Source organism: Lepisosteus platostomus, chromosome 26 (genome assembly GCF_059453375.1).
Source record: "Lepisosteus platostomus isolate fLepPlt1 chromosome 26, fLepPlt1.hap1, whole genome shotgun sequence".
Taxonomy (NCBI): domain Eukaryota; kingdom Metazoa; phylum Chordata; class Actinopteri; order Semionotiformes; family Lepisosteidae; genus Lepisosteus; species Lepisosteus platostomus.
In genome coordinates, this window is record NC_142636.1 from 11,744,864 (window position 1) to 11,762,295 (window position 17,432).

General features: G+C 41.4%; 1 protein-coding gene and 1 long non-coding RNA gene across 4 annotated transcripts; one reads left to right on the plus strand and one right to left on the minus strand.

The window, feature by feature from the left end:
• Positions 1-441: 441 nt before the first annotated feature.
• LOC148640162 (uncharacterized) lies at positions 442-16,768 on the minus strand. Of its 2 annotated transcripts, none has more exons than XR_015930653.1 (2): positions 16,542-16,768; positions 442-1,921 (listed from the first exon to the last, which is right to left on the minus strand). It is a non-coding gene; the product is annotated as an uncharacterized LOC148640162 (long non-coding RNA). The 2 variants fall into 2 exon arrangements; XR_015930652.1 differs by lacking the exon at positions 16,542-16,768 and adding an exon at positions 13,392-13,531.
• Positions 1,903-14,336, plus strand: LOC148640163 (protein S100-A13-like). Of its 2 annotated transcripts, none has more exons than XM_088621155.1 (3): positions 1,903-2,071; positions 9,504-9,641; positions 13,517-14,336. In XM_088621155.1, exons 1-3 carry the CDS (start codon positions 2,060-2,062, stop codon positions 13,685-13,687), a joined length of 321 nt encoding a protein of 106 aa, XP_088477281.1. In that variant the 5' UTR covers positions 1,903-2,059; the 3' UTR covers positions 13,688-14,336. The 2 variants fall into 2 exon arrangements, with proteins under 2 accessions (XP_088477281.1, XP_088477283.1); XM_088621157.1 differs by having other exon boundaries at positions 9,507-9,641.
• Positions 16,769-17,432: the final 664 nt, after the last annotated feature.

Genomic DNA, 17,432 nt, shown 5'->3' on the forward strand with positions numbered 1-17,432 from the left:
CCTGGAGACTGATAGTTCAGTCACAATGAAGCCAGACGTTGGTGTCCCAAGGAGCAATTCTGGGGGTTGGGCCACCCATGGTCTCCCAGCACTTGTCTTGGGGGTCTCCTGGTTTCCTCTCTAACTGTGTTCTTAATTAATGAGGTCAAATGATTCATTTAATTTAACTGAATTGCTTTCTGTAAAAGATGGCCCCTTTTGAAAACTGTTTTCAGTTCTTAAAAACATAGACTGGGCTAATAATTAGTATTAGCCCTGCACAACATTGGCAACTTAAACTACAGGGCACAACCAGAGTCAAAGTGTTAATTATGGGAGGTCTGACACAGTGTCATACCCTCCTTTGTCTGAACGTCACCAACTGGCTGCCTATTGAGAGTTGTTTGGATCCAAATAAGGAAGGAGCTACTTAGTAAGCAAGCTAAAGAGAGACTGAACAGAGACTGGATATTTGTTATTTCTCTTCACACCTGTGGCGTGGCAAGAACTGAATGCAGAAATGGGTTGAAAAAGGTTTAATAAAGCTCCACTATCTGATAAAGGAAGGGCAACTAGAGAACACAGGAGTCCTGCACAACCAGAATTTGGGTAATTTTCTCACAGTGCTTTGCAAATTGCAAAGTATTTATTCTAAACTGATGCTAATTGAAAGATATTTGCCAAAGATATTTGCTTATTGAAACATACTTGCCAAAATGTCACAGGACTCGTTGTAGGTCTATAGGGCTGGGTCAAGGTTAGAAACTTGCATTAAATCCCATATGTAACTTGTAATTCCTTTCAAACCAGCCCAGATGCTGCTGGGCCCATGCTCAGCTAAAAGTGTTGATACTGTGTTTGAGATAATATAGCTCCCACATGCGTGGACGTAACGCTAATAACGTGTTAAGCACTTTACAGACAGAAACAAGAATGCTACATCAAAAAGGTGCCTATTTGTTCAGAGGCAGCACTACACCCTCAGTTCAGTTAATGCAGGGACCTGTTGAAGCAGGAGAGTGTGGGGACAGTAGCCGAGAAAACCCCAGCAAATATAAAGAGACCTGCAGGCAGGGCAGCCGTCCAATACTGATTGATTGAAATAGATCATGTGTTGTGATCTATATTTGAACGGTATCAAAATCCCCGGCACGCTTCAAGACAACAAATGAACTCAAAGAGAAAGCAATAGTCACTGCGTTTTCAGAAGTGCGCGGTTAAAAACCGGGAGCAATCTCCAGAATGTGGCAAGACCCGTTTTGCCTCTGCGGCTTTTTTTTTCCCACGTCCGTGACTGTGTTAAAGCGATGAGTATTGATAACTCGAGCGCTCGGCCACACCTGTGTTACGCAGGAGCGCTGCGCCGTCAACCAGCGCATTCCACGCAGGATGTGAGCCTTCCCAGATGGCCCCGGCACTTCCAAACGTCGTCTTGGAATGGGGAATGAGTTTTCAATCTCGTGCAATTTATTCCACCAACTACGGGATCGCGACTGATTTCGCAACTTCGTCTTTAAATACTACGCCCTGAATGAAAAGAATGGTCGGTCAACCAGTCTAAACTTGAAGGGAAGCCCTCGTTGATCCGAGGCGTGTTCCAACTGTTCCTAAAAAGATCCAGATGTGCCCAGATCCTTTCGGGGGGGGTGCACTGTAACTCTGTAACTTGAGCGGCCTAATTAATTGAATGGGAAAAAAAAACGTGAACAATGTATCACAGCCCAGTATAATAGTTGCCCTTCCTTCCTCGCCTGGCTTTGTTCATCTCCCCCCCACCTCCTCCAGAACCCCACCCCAGTGAATTGTGTTTCGGCTGTAGCTCTTCTGCCACATCGCCTCTCTCCTCCGGCTCTCTGACACTGGAGGTGGAATCTCGCGTCGCCCTGCGCGTTTCCAGGGAGTGGGTGGACTTGGGAGCGGAGCCAGGCTGTGCTTGGGAGAGCTATGGCACGTTGAGAGAGAGAGAGAGGGAGGGGGAGAGAGAGAGAGAAGGAAAGAGAGGGAGAGAGAAAAGTTTTAACTGTTAAACTTTGCAGGGCAACTTCGGCAGATATTGAAATCAAGGGAAAGAAAACTCCAAATGGCGGATCAGGTAGGGGATAATACGATCCACATGTTGCCGGTTTTCGAAAGGTTTTGTCTGGTTTTGCAAAGTATCTACAGTTTGTAAAGCCAGTAGGAGCGGTCGTGTAGGTAAAAAGGATAACCGTAAAGGGAAAAAAAGTAAATCTGCATAACTGAGTAAAGCTGTAGATCTAGACGCAGTTATTTTACTTATTGTGTGTGTATTTTACCAATTAAGTAAGCTATTGCTATAACGCAGTTAGCGTTGCAGTGTTGTGATCACTGAGCCGAGACACTCGAAACGCGTGGAAACACCTTTCAAGTTACAGAAGGGCGTTGATCGTCTTGAAAATGGGAAATGTAATTTTGGAAGGTAAAATTTACAAATGACACTCTTAACTCCTTTTTAATAATAAACTTTTTTGCTGCAGCAAGAAACATCGAAAACTAGGTGGTATTTGATTTATTGTTCTGTAGGTCTTATTTTTAATACATATCCTAACGCTGTCCCTTGTACGCCGATGGTCAAAGTTTGAGGCGCTGTTGGATTTTAAAATATTTCGGAATCAACAGTACCCCGAAACTCGAGTCGATCAGCGAGATCAGGGGCTAGGACGTTAAATGGATTTAGTCCGGATGAATTTCTGCGCCTTTCTCTTGATCCACTGTGTTGTCCTTAGACTTAAACTGCAATCACGGGAACTCAATCAGCGCTTTGCTTTCGCAGACAGACGCTTGTCAGGGATAATATGCTCTTGTCCAGCAAAGAGGAAAGGGAGTTGGACTTCGTGCTCTGCTGTGCAGAAAAAAAAAAAATTCGCCCGCTCGCCAGCTTTGTTTCCACGTTGATGGAAAAGACAGCGCTTGGCTTTTTTTTGTGCTGTAACTTAAGTAGACCCCCCCTTTTTTACTTTTTACGGTTTAATCAGTCCATGCGAGACCTGGGCTTTAATTATTAAAATGTTCCCCCAGGGAAATAATGCTGTGACATGCTAGAATTGCTCGTTTTTAAACCTCCCCCTGAGCTCTTCTGGTTAGAAATACCGTATGTAATAAATGATCGACCGTAGTGGGGTGGGGGATAGTCCAGTATCTCGAAGTTCTGTCGTTCGCTTTTTATATATTTAAAGCGAGATAAATATCAGTCAAAACAGACTCCTTCTATTATCGGGAGATAAACTTTGAGGGGACTCTCCCACAGGATGGATCCGCCCTGCCCTGCCCTGCCCAGTCAGTTCCTAGGTGGAAAACTGCTGGAATAACATTGAAAGTAGTGTAATGCACTACCACAAGCTATGGTATATTATAGTTATAGTGAACTACAAAGCACCATAGTAAAATAAGGTATACTATGATAAATTATAAAACACCAGGGTGAACCGCTATACTGTGTGCTATAAACTCTAATATAGCATATATATAACAGTGGTATGCCATGATAAGGTTAACTGTAGTATTCTGTTTTAACTGTAATTCATCACAGGAAACAGTGACATTGTATAATTTATTTTGGGAAAACCTGGTATGCGTTTACAAAATTAAACAGATGCTGGTGAACTCCCACGACGGTTGCTATAAAACCGTTTTACTTTATGGTAATCATGACAATATGGTATACTGTAATACACCATAATACAGTGTGATGAATTGTTTGTTATAATGAACACTTCTATACCCTGGTAAAATGTGGTATACAGAAATAAAATGCTGTATATTCTATTCCCTTTCTCATTAGTAAAGTCTCGGTGTTCAGCAGGGAGTTTGTCCCGTTCAGATCCTCTTGAGTGCCGACACAATACAGCTCAGATTCCACCAGGTGCTCTTGAGAATGTTGCAAGAACTGTTTGCTCGTCTTGTGTGTCACAAATGGAGCTCCAGGGAGTTAGTCAGAATGTCATCATTACTCCTGCTAGTTCCTGACTTGCCCCACTGAGTTGCCCAACTGGATTCTGGAGCTGCTGCTACACCCTGAAGACAAACACCTCACAGACTCTAACAAACAGAGCTCTGTCTTATTACTCTCCTCTCTCCGCAATCTGCCTGGATCCCTCAACAGACAAGCAGATGAGGTTCCGAGATAAATGCTCTCCGCTTCTGTGAAAAGGGTCTAATTTTCGTTGATAATTGTTCTTCGGCGGCTTTGTTTTGTACAGTTATTTTCACAGCGTCAGTCTATAACTTGAAGCACTACACAACCAAAAACATTTAAATAATCATGCAAAGCATGGTAATAAAAGAACCAGTAGGATGAAATAGGTGTGTTAAGCAAATTGCAGTACGTGAAAGAGGAGAAACATTTGAAAAAGACCGTGCTTAAGCAGTTGGTTTAAGGATATGATTAGAAAAAAAAAGAGCTTTCTGCAATGTAGTTTTAACAGGGTTTGTGCCAGATGCATTTACTAGAGCCTAATAATAAATATGCTGTGTTGTGTTTTCTGCCACAAACAGAAATGTAAGTTTAGTTTTTTGGATCCTGATCTTGTTGCAACAGCAATGCTCTTATTTTGAAATCCCAGGCTGAATTCCTCAGATTCTCTCATTTATATCCTCTCCTCTCAAACCCCCGTCTTTTAGCACAGTGTCTGCTGAAGCAGCTGCATTCATACAGCCTTTAATGTTTCCTTTCAGGGGTTTGTGCTGAGCTGGAGAGACTCTCCTTTAAATCTTCTTGTCCTCATTGTCCACTCGTCATTTCTCGGCTTCATTTGGACTCGCCCGATCTTAATTTTTTTTTTTTTTATTCGCAGCAGGGCTTGGTAAGTGCTTAGCAAGCCTTGCAAGTCTAGGCACCACTGTCTGGAATTGGAGCTTTGTCATTGCTGCTCTGGATTCAGTGCAAAAAAAAAGGGGCAACAAAGCTAACTTCTGGTCTCAAACAAATTACACGGATGGGGATTGATCTGCTTCAGTTTTTGGACAACGGTGACTAAAAGAATCCTGAATAGACAAACTGAGTTAGTCCAAGAAAGTTGAAGTACCTCTTTAGTTTAAGAGTAAGACCAGATAGAACAAAGTCTACAAATGGAAATGGGGAAAGAGCCTATTTAGAGCCGAATTCAAGAAGAGTGGCTTTACACAATATGTATGGGAGTCTGGAACAAGCCATGTTGTTGAAGAAGATTCTGTGGAATCTGTCAATAAATAGCAGGACAGAATCCTTAGTTTGAGATCTTGCTTGAAATGACAAATGGGCTCTCTCCCTTTTCTAACCTTGCTTAAGTACTAACAAGTTGACTGTGATTGATTGAAACATGATTCAATTTTATTTTTACAAAGATAGCATGGTTCTTTCTGATGGACAGGATTTTTAGTATTTTTGGACACAACACCAGGGCTGTGTGCATCTACCGTATGTTCCTCAATAATACAGGTATGGGTCATTTTGCTCTTGATAGCCGATGCCAGTAAACTGATGATAAGCCTTTTCATTTATGAAAATACATATTATATTCTATAAAATACATTTTGAAACTGAAGATGGTTTTGAATTCTGACATTCCAGTTGAACAAAGTACACTCATGCTGATCAATAGCTAAAGGTTTAAAAGTGTTTACATGCATGAGTATTCAGAAACGTCTCTACAGTGTCTGCTTCCCCTCTCTAGTTGCTACTAATGAAAGAATTCAGAAATTAAGGTAGACCCACTTTGCAATGTAAATGGCCATGCCAGTAGACCTGAACATTTTCCAACAACCTTAATTTGAATTTGGAGAGATCCACCTTGTTGCCAAAGTCACTGATAATTCATCAAGTTCTTAGCTTGACATAAAGGGTGAATTTACTCAGCATGACTTGGCAGTGATCAACGTAGCTTCTCTGTCCAGCTGTGGGGCTTTGCATACAGTTTTGAAGGTAACCTTGGGAACACAAAGGCGTGTCGTGGCCTCTTCCCAGGATAATTAGATCCTTGAGATCCAGAATCACGTGAGGATTTCCCCAGCTGAAATGGGGTGTCTTCCTTCAGTAAATATACATCCTAATTGTCCTGCATCCTAAACCCAGTTTAAGTATGTTTGAGTATTTCTGACTGCTTTAAGTGCAGTTCAAAGTGTAGACAAAGGGAGGTCATTGAGCTTACTTTGCTCATGTGATAAGAAGATAATTAGCAACAGGTAAATGATCCTAAAATCTTGTCTTGCAAATAATTCTTAGGTCATTGACTCGTTTGTTCATGTTCCTTCAATCACAGTATAAGTATACAGTCCTGAAGTATTGAGTTCAGGATTCTTTCAGGACAAAAATGCTATTAAAGCCCTTCTCCTTAGGTAATCCTTCTTACTGAACATCTCTAATGGATATCAAACACATATTTTTATACAGTCAACAGATACAAATGCACATAGCCCTTGATGAGTCTTGATTTGGACTACTCGAGTAATGCGATTAGATGATTATAAGCTAGAATAAATTAGCCCCAAACATACTGAGGATAATTCTGGCAGAGCTTGGTTTCTGGAGATCAGGTTGAAGGCAGAATGTTATGCAGAGTGAGCAGGCATAGTCGTTGGGGAGTTAACTAAAACTGGAATGAAGAAATCGCTCTTGAAAGGCAGACAAAGGGGATTAAAGGAAATTGCCATTTACGAGATATTTGTGCTGAGGTTAGATGTTCCAGCCCAGTTCCTAAGGAAACCTCAGGGCTGTGTTACTCATCAGCACAGTGGCCCTGGGATGCCTACCTCTAAATGAAGGTTTGCTCATCACTTTGTTTCTCATTGCTGCATCTTTCGCACTGCAGGGCAGGAATGGGGGTATGATGAGCTACCCGAGAACAGATATACAGGTCTCAGGCTTCTATGTACTTTGAGAAATGTCTGAGAAATTTTGATTTGGAGGAAGTCTCCAAATCAAAATATGCCAGTGCTAAGAAATAGATTGAATCACATCAGAAGTAGTGCTCAGTATTATAGGATCATTTATTTGGCATGAAAGGATACAGCTCATGGGGCTCTCAAAAAGGTACAAAAGAGCTTGTGAAAAATATCTAAATGCATACTGTGCTTTAAGAGTTCAATGACCTGAAACACAAGATACAGACTTGAGATGAAGAGGAACAATAATATAACAAAAATAGACACACTGATGCACAAAACTAATCAAAAACCTTAATTTTCCTTATAAGAATTCAGAGATAGACTACAGGCTGCCATATACAATATTGTGATCAGGGTCTATGAACAAATTAAAGGCAGATTATCCTTCATAATGGGCTTCATTCATGCTGTAATCTTCCCTTTTTACCAACGTTAGTTATTAATTATTATAAAGTTGTCTTACAAAAAAAACCTCCGTCTTAGTTAAAACCCAGTTTGTTTCTTCAAACTGGTTTTAGGATTATCTTCTTTTATGTGAAATTCTGTCTCATGCCCTGTCCTTATGGAAAATTGATGGGCTAAACTGTGTAGCTGATGCTGGTCTGTGATTCTACCTGTTGTGTGAAGGTGAACTGTTAACAGCCTCTACGTATTTTACTGAAATAGATGTGACAGCTGTGTGCTCCTCTCCTCTTGCTATTTTAAATGCAGTGCCTGAGAACGTCTTAAAGCCATCAGGAAAATGAGGCGGTTATTGCTACGGGGATCTTATATGCATCTAATTTGCAAATTAAATGCAGCCCTTTCTGCAAGAGTCTCTAATTCTCAGTTTCAGCCTCGTTTGGCATCTTTGAGAGCCTGGATTTTTAATGTTACTGAGTCTGCGCGTTTTCCCAAAATCTAACGGGTAATTTGATTCCATTTTTTTATTGAGTTGAGAATCTTACACACCACCTAGAAAAAGCTTTAGGTATTTTACCATTGGCAGCTCTGTTTTTCCTTTTCTCTTAGCCGATGTAATGAAATGCTTGTGTGGCTGATTAAAAACAGCAGCAAATTTAGGCAGTCAATAATCTGCCTGTTTTGACAGATTTCCAGTAGTTCCTGTGACTGTTTTGTTTTCTTCAACATGGTACAGTATAAGCAATTTCTTTTGGACTGAGTCATTTCTTTTCACAAAGAGTTATAGATATCAGGAACAATATACAGAGTACCATGTTATCTTGTTGTAGATACTTATTTTTGGTTTCTTTCAAGAAATGGTTAGATGCAATCAATTACCTACTAGAAACCAAATCAACTAGATTGAGCAAATGTCCTCTTTACATCAGCAATTAATCTTAAATTTATTTTGGTCTCAAGCTTCAGAAAACGGGGAATTCCAATATGTACACACCCTTCTACATGTGACATCTATATCGCATTATTGTCATGGCTGTCTTAATTACAAACATGTTCACAGACATTCGAGCAGAAAATTGTGGGCTTCCTGTGTAGTTCATTTAGCCTTTGCTTTTCTGGATCCTAGTAGCTAATTGATCCCATAAACACAGCCAGTCTTTCCTGGAATTCCAGGATTCCAGAGAGTGGACTCTGACAAAAAGACAGCACTTGAATTGATTGCTTTCACAGTCCTCTCCGGGATTAAAGAGATTCTGTTACTTCAGATGAATTCTTTGGTGAACTCCTGATCATGTTAGGTTCCAATGCGTAATTGTTTTATTAATTGCTTTCTGTTTAGAGAGCAGTAACTTTTGGTTGAGGTCACTCACACAGTCAGCAGCAGCCTAGCTTCCTTGACTGAAGAAGTCCCCTGGAATTTGACATTCTTCCTTAAAATAAGAACCCTAATCCCAGAATTCCCACTGCTGGCAGAAATGGAGTAGCTTCCAGTCCTACTGAGGAAGGAAACCCAATAAAACTGCAGCCTAGTATGTGATTTCCTGTCACAGCCTGAGAAACCTCAGGCTGGCTCTCCACAATGTTTTATGTGATGTGTGTGTGTGTATATGTATATATGCAATGATATGTTTGTACAGTAACTGTTGTGTTAATGGTATTCTTCGGTCATGCCAAAAAAACGCCCATTGAATTGAATTGACTAGTAAAAAGCAGGAGTGATACCTCTGAGTCACAGTGCAGCAGTGCTGTTCCGGATCTGGGTCCAAACCCAGAGCAAACAGCCCTTCCACCCAGTGCTGAACCCAGGTCTGTTTACCTGCCTTGATTAACACAGGCTCAGAGATGGATGAGAAGATAGTCTTATTATTTAACTGAGCCTTTTACTTCAAGCCATCAGGAAAATGAGGCAGTTGTTTTTACAGGAATCTTACACAAAACTACTTTAGAAAGACTCCGGTGTAATGTTTTCTGGTTCCCCAGGTTATACTGTGCCTAGGCTAGTCGTTTACATTGAAATGGTTTCTCATTTCGTTTGCGTCTGTGCTTTCACCGTGGCTTCACCGTTCTCTGATGCACTTCTGTTCATGTTTTCGCTGTCATTAAGGCCCTCTGCTGTACCGGGCTGTGCCTTTGTCATGCTGGCTCCCAGTGCACTGCTGCAGGACCAGCTGTAGGTCCTGTGAGTCTGACCCAAGACGGAGTTCCCTGACTTGCTCTCTCTTCCCCCCCCCTCCCTCCTCCAGCAGAAGCCCTCAGACCTGGAGAATGCCATTAACACTCTGGTGACTGAGTTCCACAACGCCGCGGGCTCCAATGGCACAACCCTGAAGACTGAGGAGTTCAAGAGCCTGCTGTCCAGCCAGCTTCCCAACCTGGTGAAGGTGAGCTGCCTGAGCTTGCCCGGGTGTCCGAGTGCCCGCCGGTGTGCGCGAGCACTGCCGTACATATACAAGAAAACCGCATCGCAGTGGCGTGTTCTCACAACGGCTTTCATACTGGGTCCACTTTCATTTGAATGGGCAGAGAAAAGCAAATACCAAGCAGAGTGAGAGGGTTTGTGAGACAGGCAGGCAGAGGACTAGAAGCGAGGGCGAGTGTGTACTGAGTGCATGCTCAGGGTGTGGCTGCAAGTCATTCTTCCTGTAGGCGCGGCCCAGCCAGGTGCCTGAGAGAGAGAGAGAGAGCGAGGGCGTGGAAGAGAGAGAGGGAGACAGAGCCGTGAGCCGTGTGTCATTTAGAAAAGCTGGCTGCCTTTCAGAGCTACTCAAAAATGTGTGGGAAGAACATGTACCTCCATATCCTGAATTAGTACTCTTTGGATGATCAGAGGCAGCACTCAGACTAGCAGAGGAAAACAGCACTGATGTTGTTCACAAAGGGTGTGGCCAAAATAAAAATTGTTCTTGAAGAATGACAACCTGTTCTTGTACCCTATTTCAAGACCTACTGTAGATCAATGAGATGATTTAATCAATTACAAGATCCATTTCTATAGGACAGGCACTCCCATAGGGTATGCCTGTCCTGTAGAAATATGCCAATATGCCTTTTGTTCCTATAAATGAAATGACTGGAAACCTCACAGATTTTCATAGCAACCATTTAACTTGTATCATCATTTCCAGATGGGTCTGTATTGTCCTGAGATACAGTGCATTACAACACCAAAGTCAAATGCATGCAAACTCAATACATGCATGCATGGAAAACATTTATTGCAAAGTACTTATCATTCAGATGAATGTCATGAGAGGGGCCTATGCAGTATGGAGGTGTGAGGACTGTCACTGGGGACAGACAGGCTGTGTGAGTGGGACAGGAAAGGTTCTGTCACGGGGGACAATCTGTTACACTGTGGGGTTGTGAGAGCTCTGTCCTAGGGGACAGATTGTTACCATGCAGCTGCAAGTACTCTGGAAGACAGTCTGAGGAGCTGTGAAGTTCACCGCCTGTGCAGCGTGGGGACTGAACTTGCTGTTGGGTCACAAGGTCTCTGTCAATGGGGATAGAATGCCTGTCCCGTTTCTTATTTCTGTGGTCACAGTCTTTGTAGTTTGATTTTTATTACATAAACTATTATAATATCCAATAACTAAAAAAATGTGTTCTGTAAAATCTGTTATGCATACAGTGCATCTTACGCAAAGTAGCATGCAAAAGTATTCAGACTCTTGCACAGTTTTCACACGTGGTTGCTTTGTAGTCGGGACTCTTTGAAGCAGCCGTATTTGTTATATACCCTATCTACTCCACACATTCAAAGCAAGAAACAAAAACGGAGGAATAAATAGATAATATAAAAAACGGAAATGTTATGATTGGATGAGAATTCAAACATTTAGGTGCACAAAATGACTTTTAACACGGCACACAATTAGTTGAATGTGCAATAATGTTGGTTCACCTGACTTCAGAATACTATAAATACTACTGTCTCTGTACAGTCAGTGAGTCAGGTTGTGAATTGCAAGCAGTGATTCAACCATGAAGACTGATGAGTTTTCAAAACGCAGGCATAAAGCTGCACAAAAGCATAGACTACATGAAACATGAAACAACAGGAGACTCTTAACATTTCTGTGACCATAATGAAGTAGATTATTCAGACGTGGAACCCAAACAGGTCCTAGACCAGGGTGTCCCTCCAAACTGAGAAGCTGAGCAAGAGGACACTGGCAAGGGATGTGCCCTGTGGTCAACGACTGTGAAAGAGCTACGGAGTTCAGTGGGTGAGACGGATGAAAATGTCCATGGGAACTGAATGTCCAAATATCGATAGCAGTGGAAAATAAATAAAGTCTTGTTTCATGGACAAACTTACTGTTTGAAATGAAGTTTTACAAAAGTGCAATGCCACTCGTCTGTCCTCCTTTCCTTTGTGAAATTCAAATATTATCCATGCTGTTCTGCCTTTATTCCATTTAAAAAAATGACAGCAAAAACATCAAACAATATTGCACTATTTTAATGAGGATTGTACTGTATAATAAACCTTTTGTCTGGTGTGAATGGAGAAAAGTTTACAGTGCATATCCTAGTCTAACGTCTAACATACTAGTACTAAAAACACAGAGTATACTTGTGAGTTTTCAGTGCAAACCTCCAATGGAAAAATCTTAAACTGAGTTACACTTCAAATGACAGCAATGTCAAAGCACTTTAAAATACCACTCGCCTAATACACTGAATAGAAGTGAACATCAAAAAAAAAAATCAAGCATAGCAAATAAGCATAACTCCTGTCCCACAAGTAAAGCATAACTACACTGTATGTCCATCAATTTCAGGAAATGCTCATGCAATTTACAGAAGACAGGGATTATGTACTGATGCAGAGTATTTTATTGTACATAGAAATAGTGAGCTGTATAAAAATAATCTCCCTTTATTCCTTAAAAATGGCCATTCACTTTTTGTGCGATGCTTATGGTAATCTCTATATCTAACATTTAGACATCCGTCCACTAGAGGGAGACAGAGCACCGTTTCAAATACTCTTTACCCGATGACTATCTCAGCCCACCATCAGAATTTCTGTTATATTCTATATGTAGGGTCTCGAGATCTGCAGAATGATTTTGCAAATAGCCAAATTAAAAAAAACAACCAAGTCCACCTTAATACTCTTGCATAATGTATTATAGAATATCGTATTTATGGTTAGACGACATACGTAATTCTCCCTTGTATGATAAAGTACTAACGCTTGGGTTTACATTTATAAAAAATAACATCTACTAAAACAAACAATGCTGATCACAAGGGTACAGTGAATAGCTATAATAAATGAGAATCCCCCCTCTGCCTCCAGCCTACACTTGCTTTCTCTGCCTCCGTGATTATCAAGCCGCTCTGTAGTGAAACGGGACATGAAAGTGTCGCAGAGCCTGCAAAGTCGTCTGCAGGACTGTCACTCCTCATGCTGCTGACACAGAATCGGCATGGTTCAGTACAGTATAAAAGCAAGCCCACACTAAGGTCCGGTGGCGAATACTTGGGCGGGAGGCATGGGGAGAGGCTCGCTCCATTAGTTAGATTCATGTGACGACCCCGGTCTGTTGCTTTGCTAATTTGAAACATATGCTTCATCCCAGTCTGCTGTTCTTCCAATCAAGCTCCGTCAGCCACACAGAATCGCGAATAAGCAATTTTGTGTTCAAATGTTTAGCTCTCTGATGTCGAGACCCTACTGTACGGTCATTTAAATACTCCTGAGATTCTGTCTGTGAGAAATGTAATCAAAAGCCTTCCTTCAAATCTAAACACATCATGTCACGTGCACTGTGTATTCAGAATTGCTGTTGTTCAAAGACCTCTAGAAAGAATGCCAAAAAAGTTAATGCATCCCCATTAAGTCCAGTGGGGGGTGAATACAGATTAATCAGATTCGGATTGTCACTGTAAGATCAAATAAACTTTTCTGAAGGGAGAATTTCTCCTTACCTTTGCAAATGGAGAAACAAGAAAGGTTTTCAAAATGAAAATACCTCAGTCATCTTGCTGGTGCTTGTATAGAGGCTAGATTGGCAACATTGCTGTACTGTGAGTAGTTAAACCACACCAGTGCTCTGCAGGTGATAGTACTTTGCAATATCCATTTTTCGCAAAACAAAAAGGTTATCAAAACTCACCCCAAAAAAGAGCAAAGAGATTACTCTCTGTAGTCATTGCTCGGTCTTTTGCTGGCTAATAAGAATCTTGTGCCAAAAAGGGTCCAGTCATTTGTGTCAACTAGTCTCTTTTTTTTTTCCTGCAGAACTCCGGTGATGACCAGGCTGTGGCAGAGCTGCTGAAGACTATGAATGTCAAGGACAGTGAGGGAATCACCTTCAAGGAGTTCTGGGGGCTGATCCAGCAACTGGCTGGTGCCCAAGAAGGCTTGACCAGTCACCAGAAATCTGTCAAGTGCAGCTGCCTGCTCTTATAAAACCTGGCTCGCAGGAACGGAGCTCTAACCAGAGCCCCTGAAGCTGTTTGTGCCAAGCAAGAAGGTCTATCCCATCCCCACCTCCCTTATAACCACTCCCAATAGAGAACACAGAGCTAGCACTGCACTCCAGAGTCATCCCAAGAGCAAAGAGAAAAAAGCTGAGCCTCAGAACTGAAATGACCTCAGACTCAACCCAGTGGTCCTTGTTTTATACTGTGGTATATGGTGTGCAAACCTTTCACTCTGTAGCACACTCATTAGATGAGCAATTAGCCTACAGTCCATTTGCCGGGAAAATCAGGCCTGCAGTCTGACATAACTGAGGTGCTGATGTGTTAATGAGAGAAACTCATCAGTTAGAATCAATAAGGAACAAGAATTCAGTGCTGCTGCTGTCATTTAGCAGAACGACAGAATGTACTGTCCGTGAATGTTCTGATAACTCAATGTATTTTTTCTTTCATCGGCATGATATGCTTCCAGACATAGATATTAACTCCTGTCTTACACTCAAGACAAATCTGTCCATCTGCACATCTCCAATGAGAGACTGAAAAAAGAAATTCTTATATCATACATGTTAAAGAACATTCCGCTTAGTTGTTTTCATACACACTTCTGGAATAAAACCATTTGTTTAAAAAAATGCCTGTGCTTGATTTAAAAATTAAACTTGATTACTGCTAACTTTGTCCAAACCTGAAATCTTTTCCAAATGTATCATCACATAATCCCATTTCCTCATTAGACTGACAAACCAAGACACACACGTGATTAGTGCAGAGAGCTCAGATTTGAGAGACCTAAGAATCTGAAATCCCTTCGTACTTGTTGGTTCTATTGCATTGATTCAGACATGAAATGTCTTGGTTCACTATAATGAGATTTTATGCAAAAGCCCTCCCCTTCAGCCTTCCTTCCACGCAAAGAGTGGTTTGGCGTCGTTTTTCTGATGCTCTAACTACGGTGAATAACTTAACTACAGTACTATGTCATGGCGTTTGGTTACACGCGTGAATAAATGGGTGGGAGAATCAATTCCCTGCTAGACCACCAGAGGGAGCTGAAGAAACAGACTGGTGAGTGGTTTACTGTTTCCTGAGCTGTATCTTGACTGCGCCTAAGCATCGTTTTGGCTTTAGTTGAGGTGGGTGAACTTGAGCTGCAACAAACAAGGAAACGTATTCATAACTATTTGCAAATCCGCTTTTTCATCCTCTTGGCGGTGTGGTGCGGTCTCCTACCGAAACATGGAGGCGCTGCTCTCTTATTAGTTCAACAGAGGGCAGAATAATACTTTCAGTAGCGTTACAGCTTGTAAAATAGTGCACGGGTGGGGTAAAATACAGGCGTTCTCACGAGCGAAACATTATTTTTTTTTGCCTAACCGAAATACGTCTATGTACACTGTAATAAACCTAAAGCCAGGTTTACTTTTTCCGTAAGTGGATTTTGTTGGCGTGCGATTAAAATGCATTAAGTCTTACGTGACTCAAAAGTTTTGTTTCTGCGTTTGAGAAAAAACTAGAGCTTACAGTATATCCTTAAAAGCGTAGAGCACGCTAGCAAAGTTCCTTTAAAGAAAAGTGCTAGGTACCGCCAGTGAGCTACTCGGATGGATTGGGTAGCCTGGAAAAGCTGACTGCCAGATTCATAGTGAGGCAAGTTCAATGTCTGAATAAAAGTAGGGGAACTAAATTATACCGACAGGGACGGATAGACAATGGAGCACTTGGCCACAGCTGATTGCTAAAGTAATTATCTAGGACGCAAGAAATTAAGCACAGCGACAAATGTCCTCATAACCAAGTTACTGGCACTGATATTTCACAAACAGTAAAGGTTGCAGAAGCTGAAAAAGCACATGATGCATGATGGGATGCCAAATTATACCGACAGGGACGGATAGACAATGGAGCACTTGGCCACAGCTGATTGCTAAAGTAATTATCTAGGACGCAAGAAATTAAGCACAGCCACAAATGTCCTCATATCCAAGTTACTGGCACTGATATTTCACAAACAGTAAAGGTTGCAGAAGCTGAAAAAGCACATGATGCATGATGGGATGCCAGCCTATCACAGAGTGCACACACACTAACACAAGAACACAGAGACACTCTAGAGACCCCATTTAACCCAGACAGCGTGTTGGGTGGTGAGAGAGCAAGGTAAAAAAAACAAAACACACCGTTATTATTTTTTTTACCATCCTATCATACTCTGCACTTATATCTGATTGGCCTGACTAGATTCTTGAAGGACCATCACTGTACCCAACACTGCAATAGTGGGAGCAATCTCAGACACTGATTAAAAAAAAAAAGTCTTACGGTTAAAACAAGTCCCGAGATGAGCAAATTCCATATCATTCTATTTCAAAGAATAAGCAGAGACAAAAAAAAAGGGGTTTTGATTTTGGTAAGAATATAAGTGAATTTGGAATAACTTTGTCCAGCCTATTACATATGGATATAAAGTATACAGTATATAATGTATAAATATCCATATACTTGTTGAGATGTTTACTAATTTGCTAAGTATGTTAAATAATCTTCAGTTTCAGAAATGCACAATAACAGGTGTGTACTCCACAGCCAGTCATAACTACTTCATAATGTCATCGCAACTGTGCTTCTAATGCAAAAACTGTCAAAAACTGTCAAAACTGCTTAATTACAATAGCTGGTCCTGGGCTGCAGGTCATACTGGAATCTTGTTGACCAGTTGTTGACCAAGCTCCGCTTGATTTTATACATAAAATATTCAGAAATGAAAAATGCAAACAGCGTAACTCCAGTACTGTAGATTGATCGTAATCCAGAGGTTGTCATGGAATGCACAAACCTACCGTGAATCAGAGGTTTGGGGGTTGCAATTCTATTCCCATCTCCTTTTCAGAATTGTAAATATCATTATTTCTGACATCATTCCATTTCATGAACAGTACGTGCGCTTTTTTCCTGTGGACTGAGGGTCCCGTCCAGAAAAAGGAAGCGAGGGAGAATCGGCTTGAAGTCATTCAGGGGGTGTCTTGACAGCAGCTGGTGTACAGCGTGTTCCCTCAAGTGCGTCGCAGCTGAGTCACAGCCTGCCTGCCCGGACAGCGTGTCTAGAGTAAAAACACCTTCCCGTTCAAAAAGAGGAAATCCAGTCATCAAGTAACAGATACATGCGTTATTAAGACAAACATTCGCAGTGATTGTGATAGCTATAGAAGTAGCGGTAATTGTAATGGCAGTATTAGAATTGGCGGCGGTGAAACAGCAGTACAGCAGCTGAGGTAGTAATGGAATTAGCAGCAGCAGTAACAGGACAGGGGTAAAAGTCACAGATGTACTTGTGGAGAAAAGACTACAATAGCAACTGCAGCTGGCTCTACCATGAGACAAAACCTTCAAGTTACACAGTGATCTTTGGTAGTAGTGATGGGCTTTGTAACTGCTACGTTTGTTAAACCAGGGAGGAAAACGACTACACGTGCGTCACGTTTTAACACACCGCACCAAACTGTAGCTCAACAGCTTTTGATGAAAAAGATGTTAAGTTTCAGCCCCATCGAAAACAATATTATCATTTCGTTTGTAATAAATTTAATTATTATAATGGCACGTTATTATAAACATAAAATGAAGTGGTATGGGAAGTACCCTTTGAGCATTTTAAAATGGGAGTAAGGGGGTATTTGCAGACTTTTTCGATGTGCAAAAATATGAAAGCAATGCGGACATTATTTTTATTT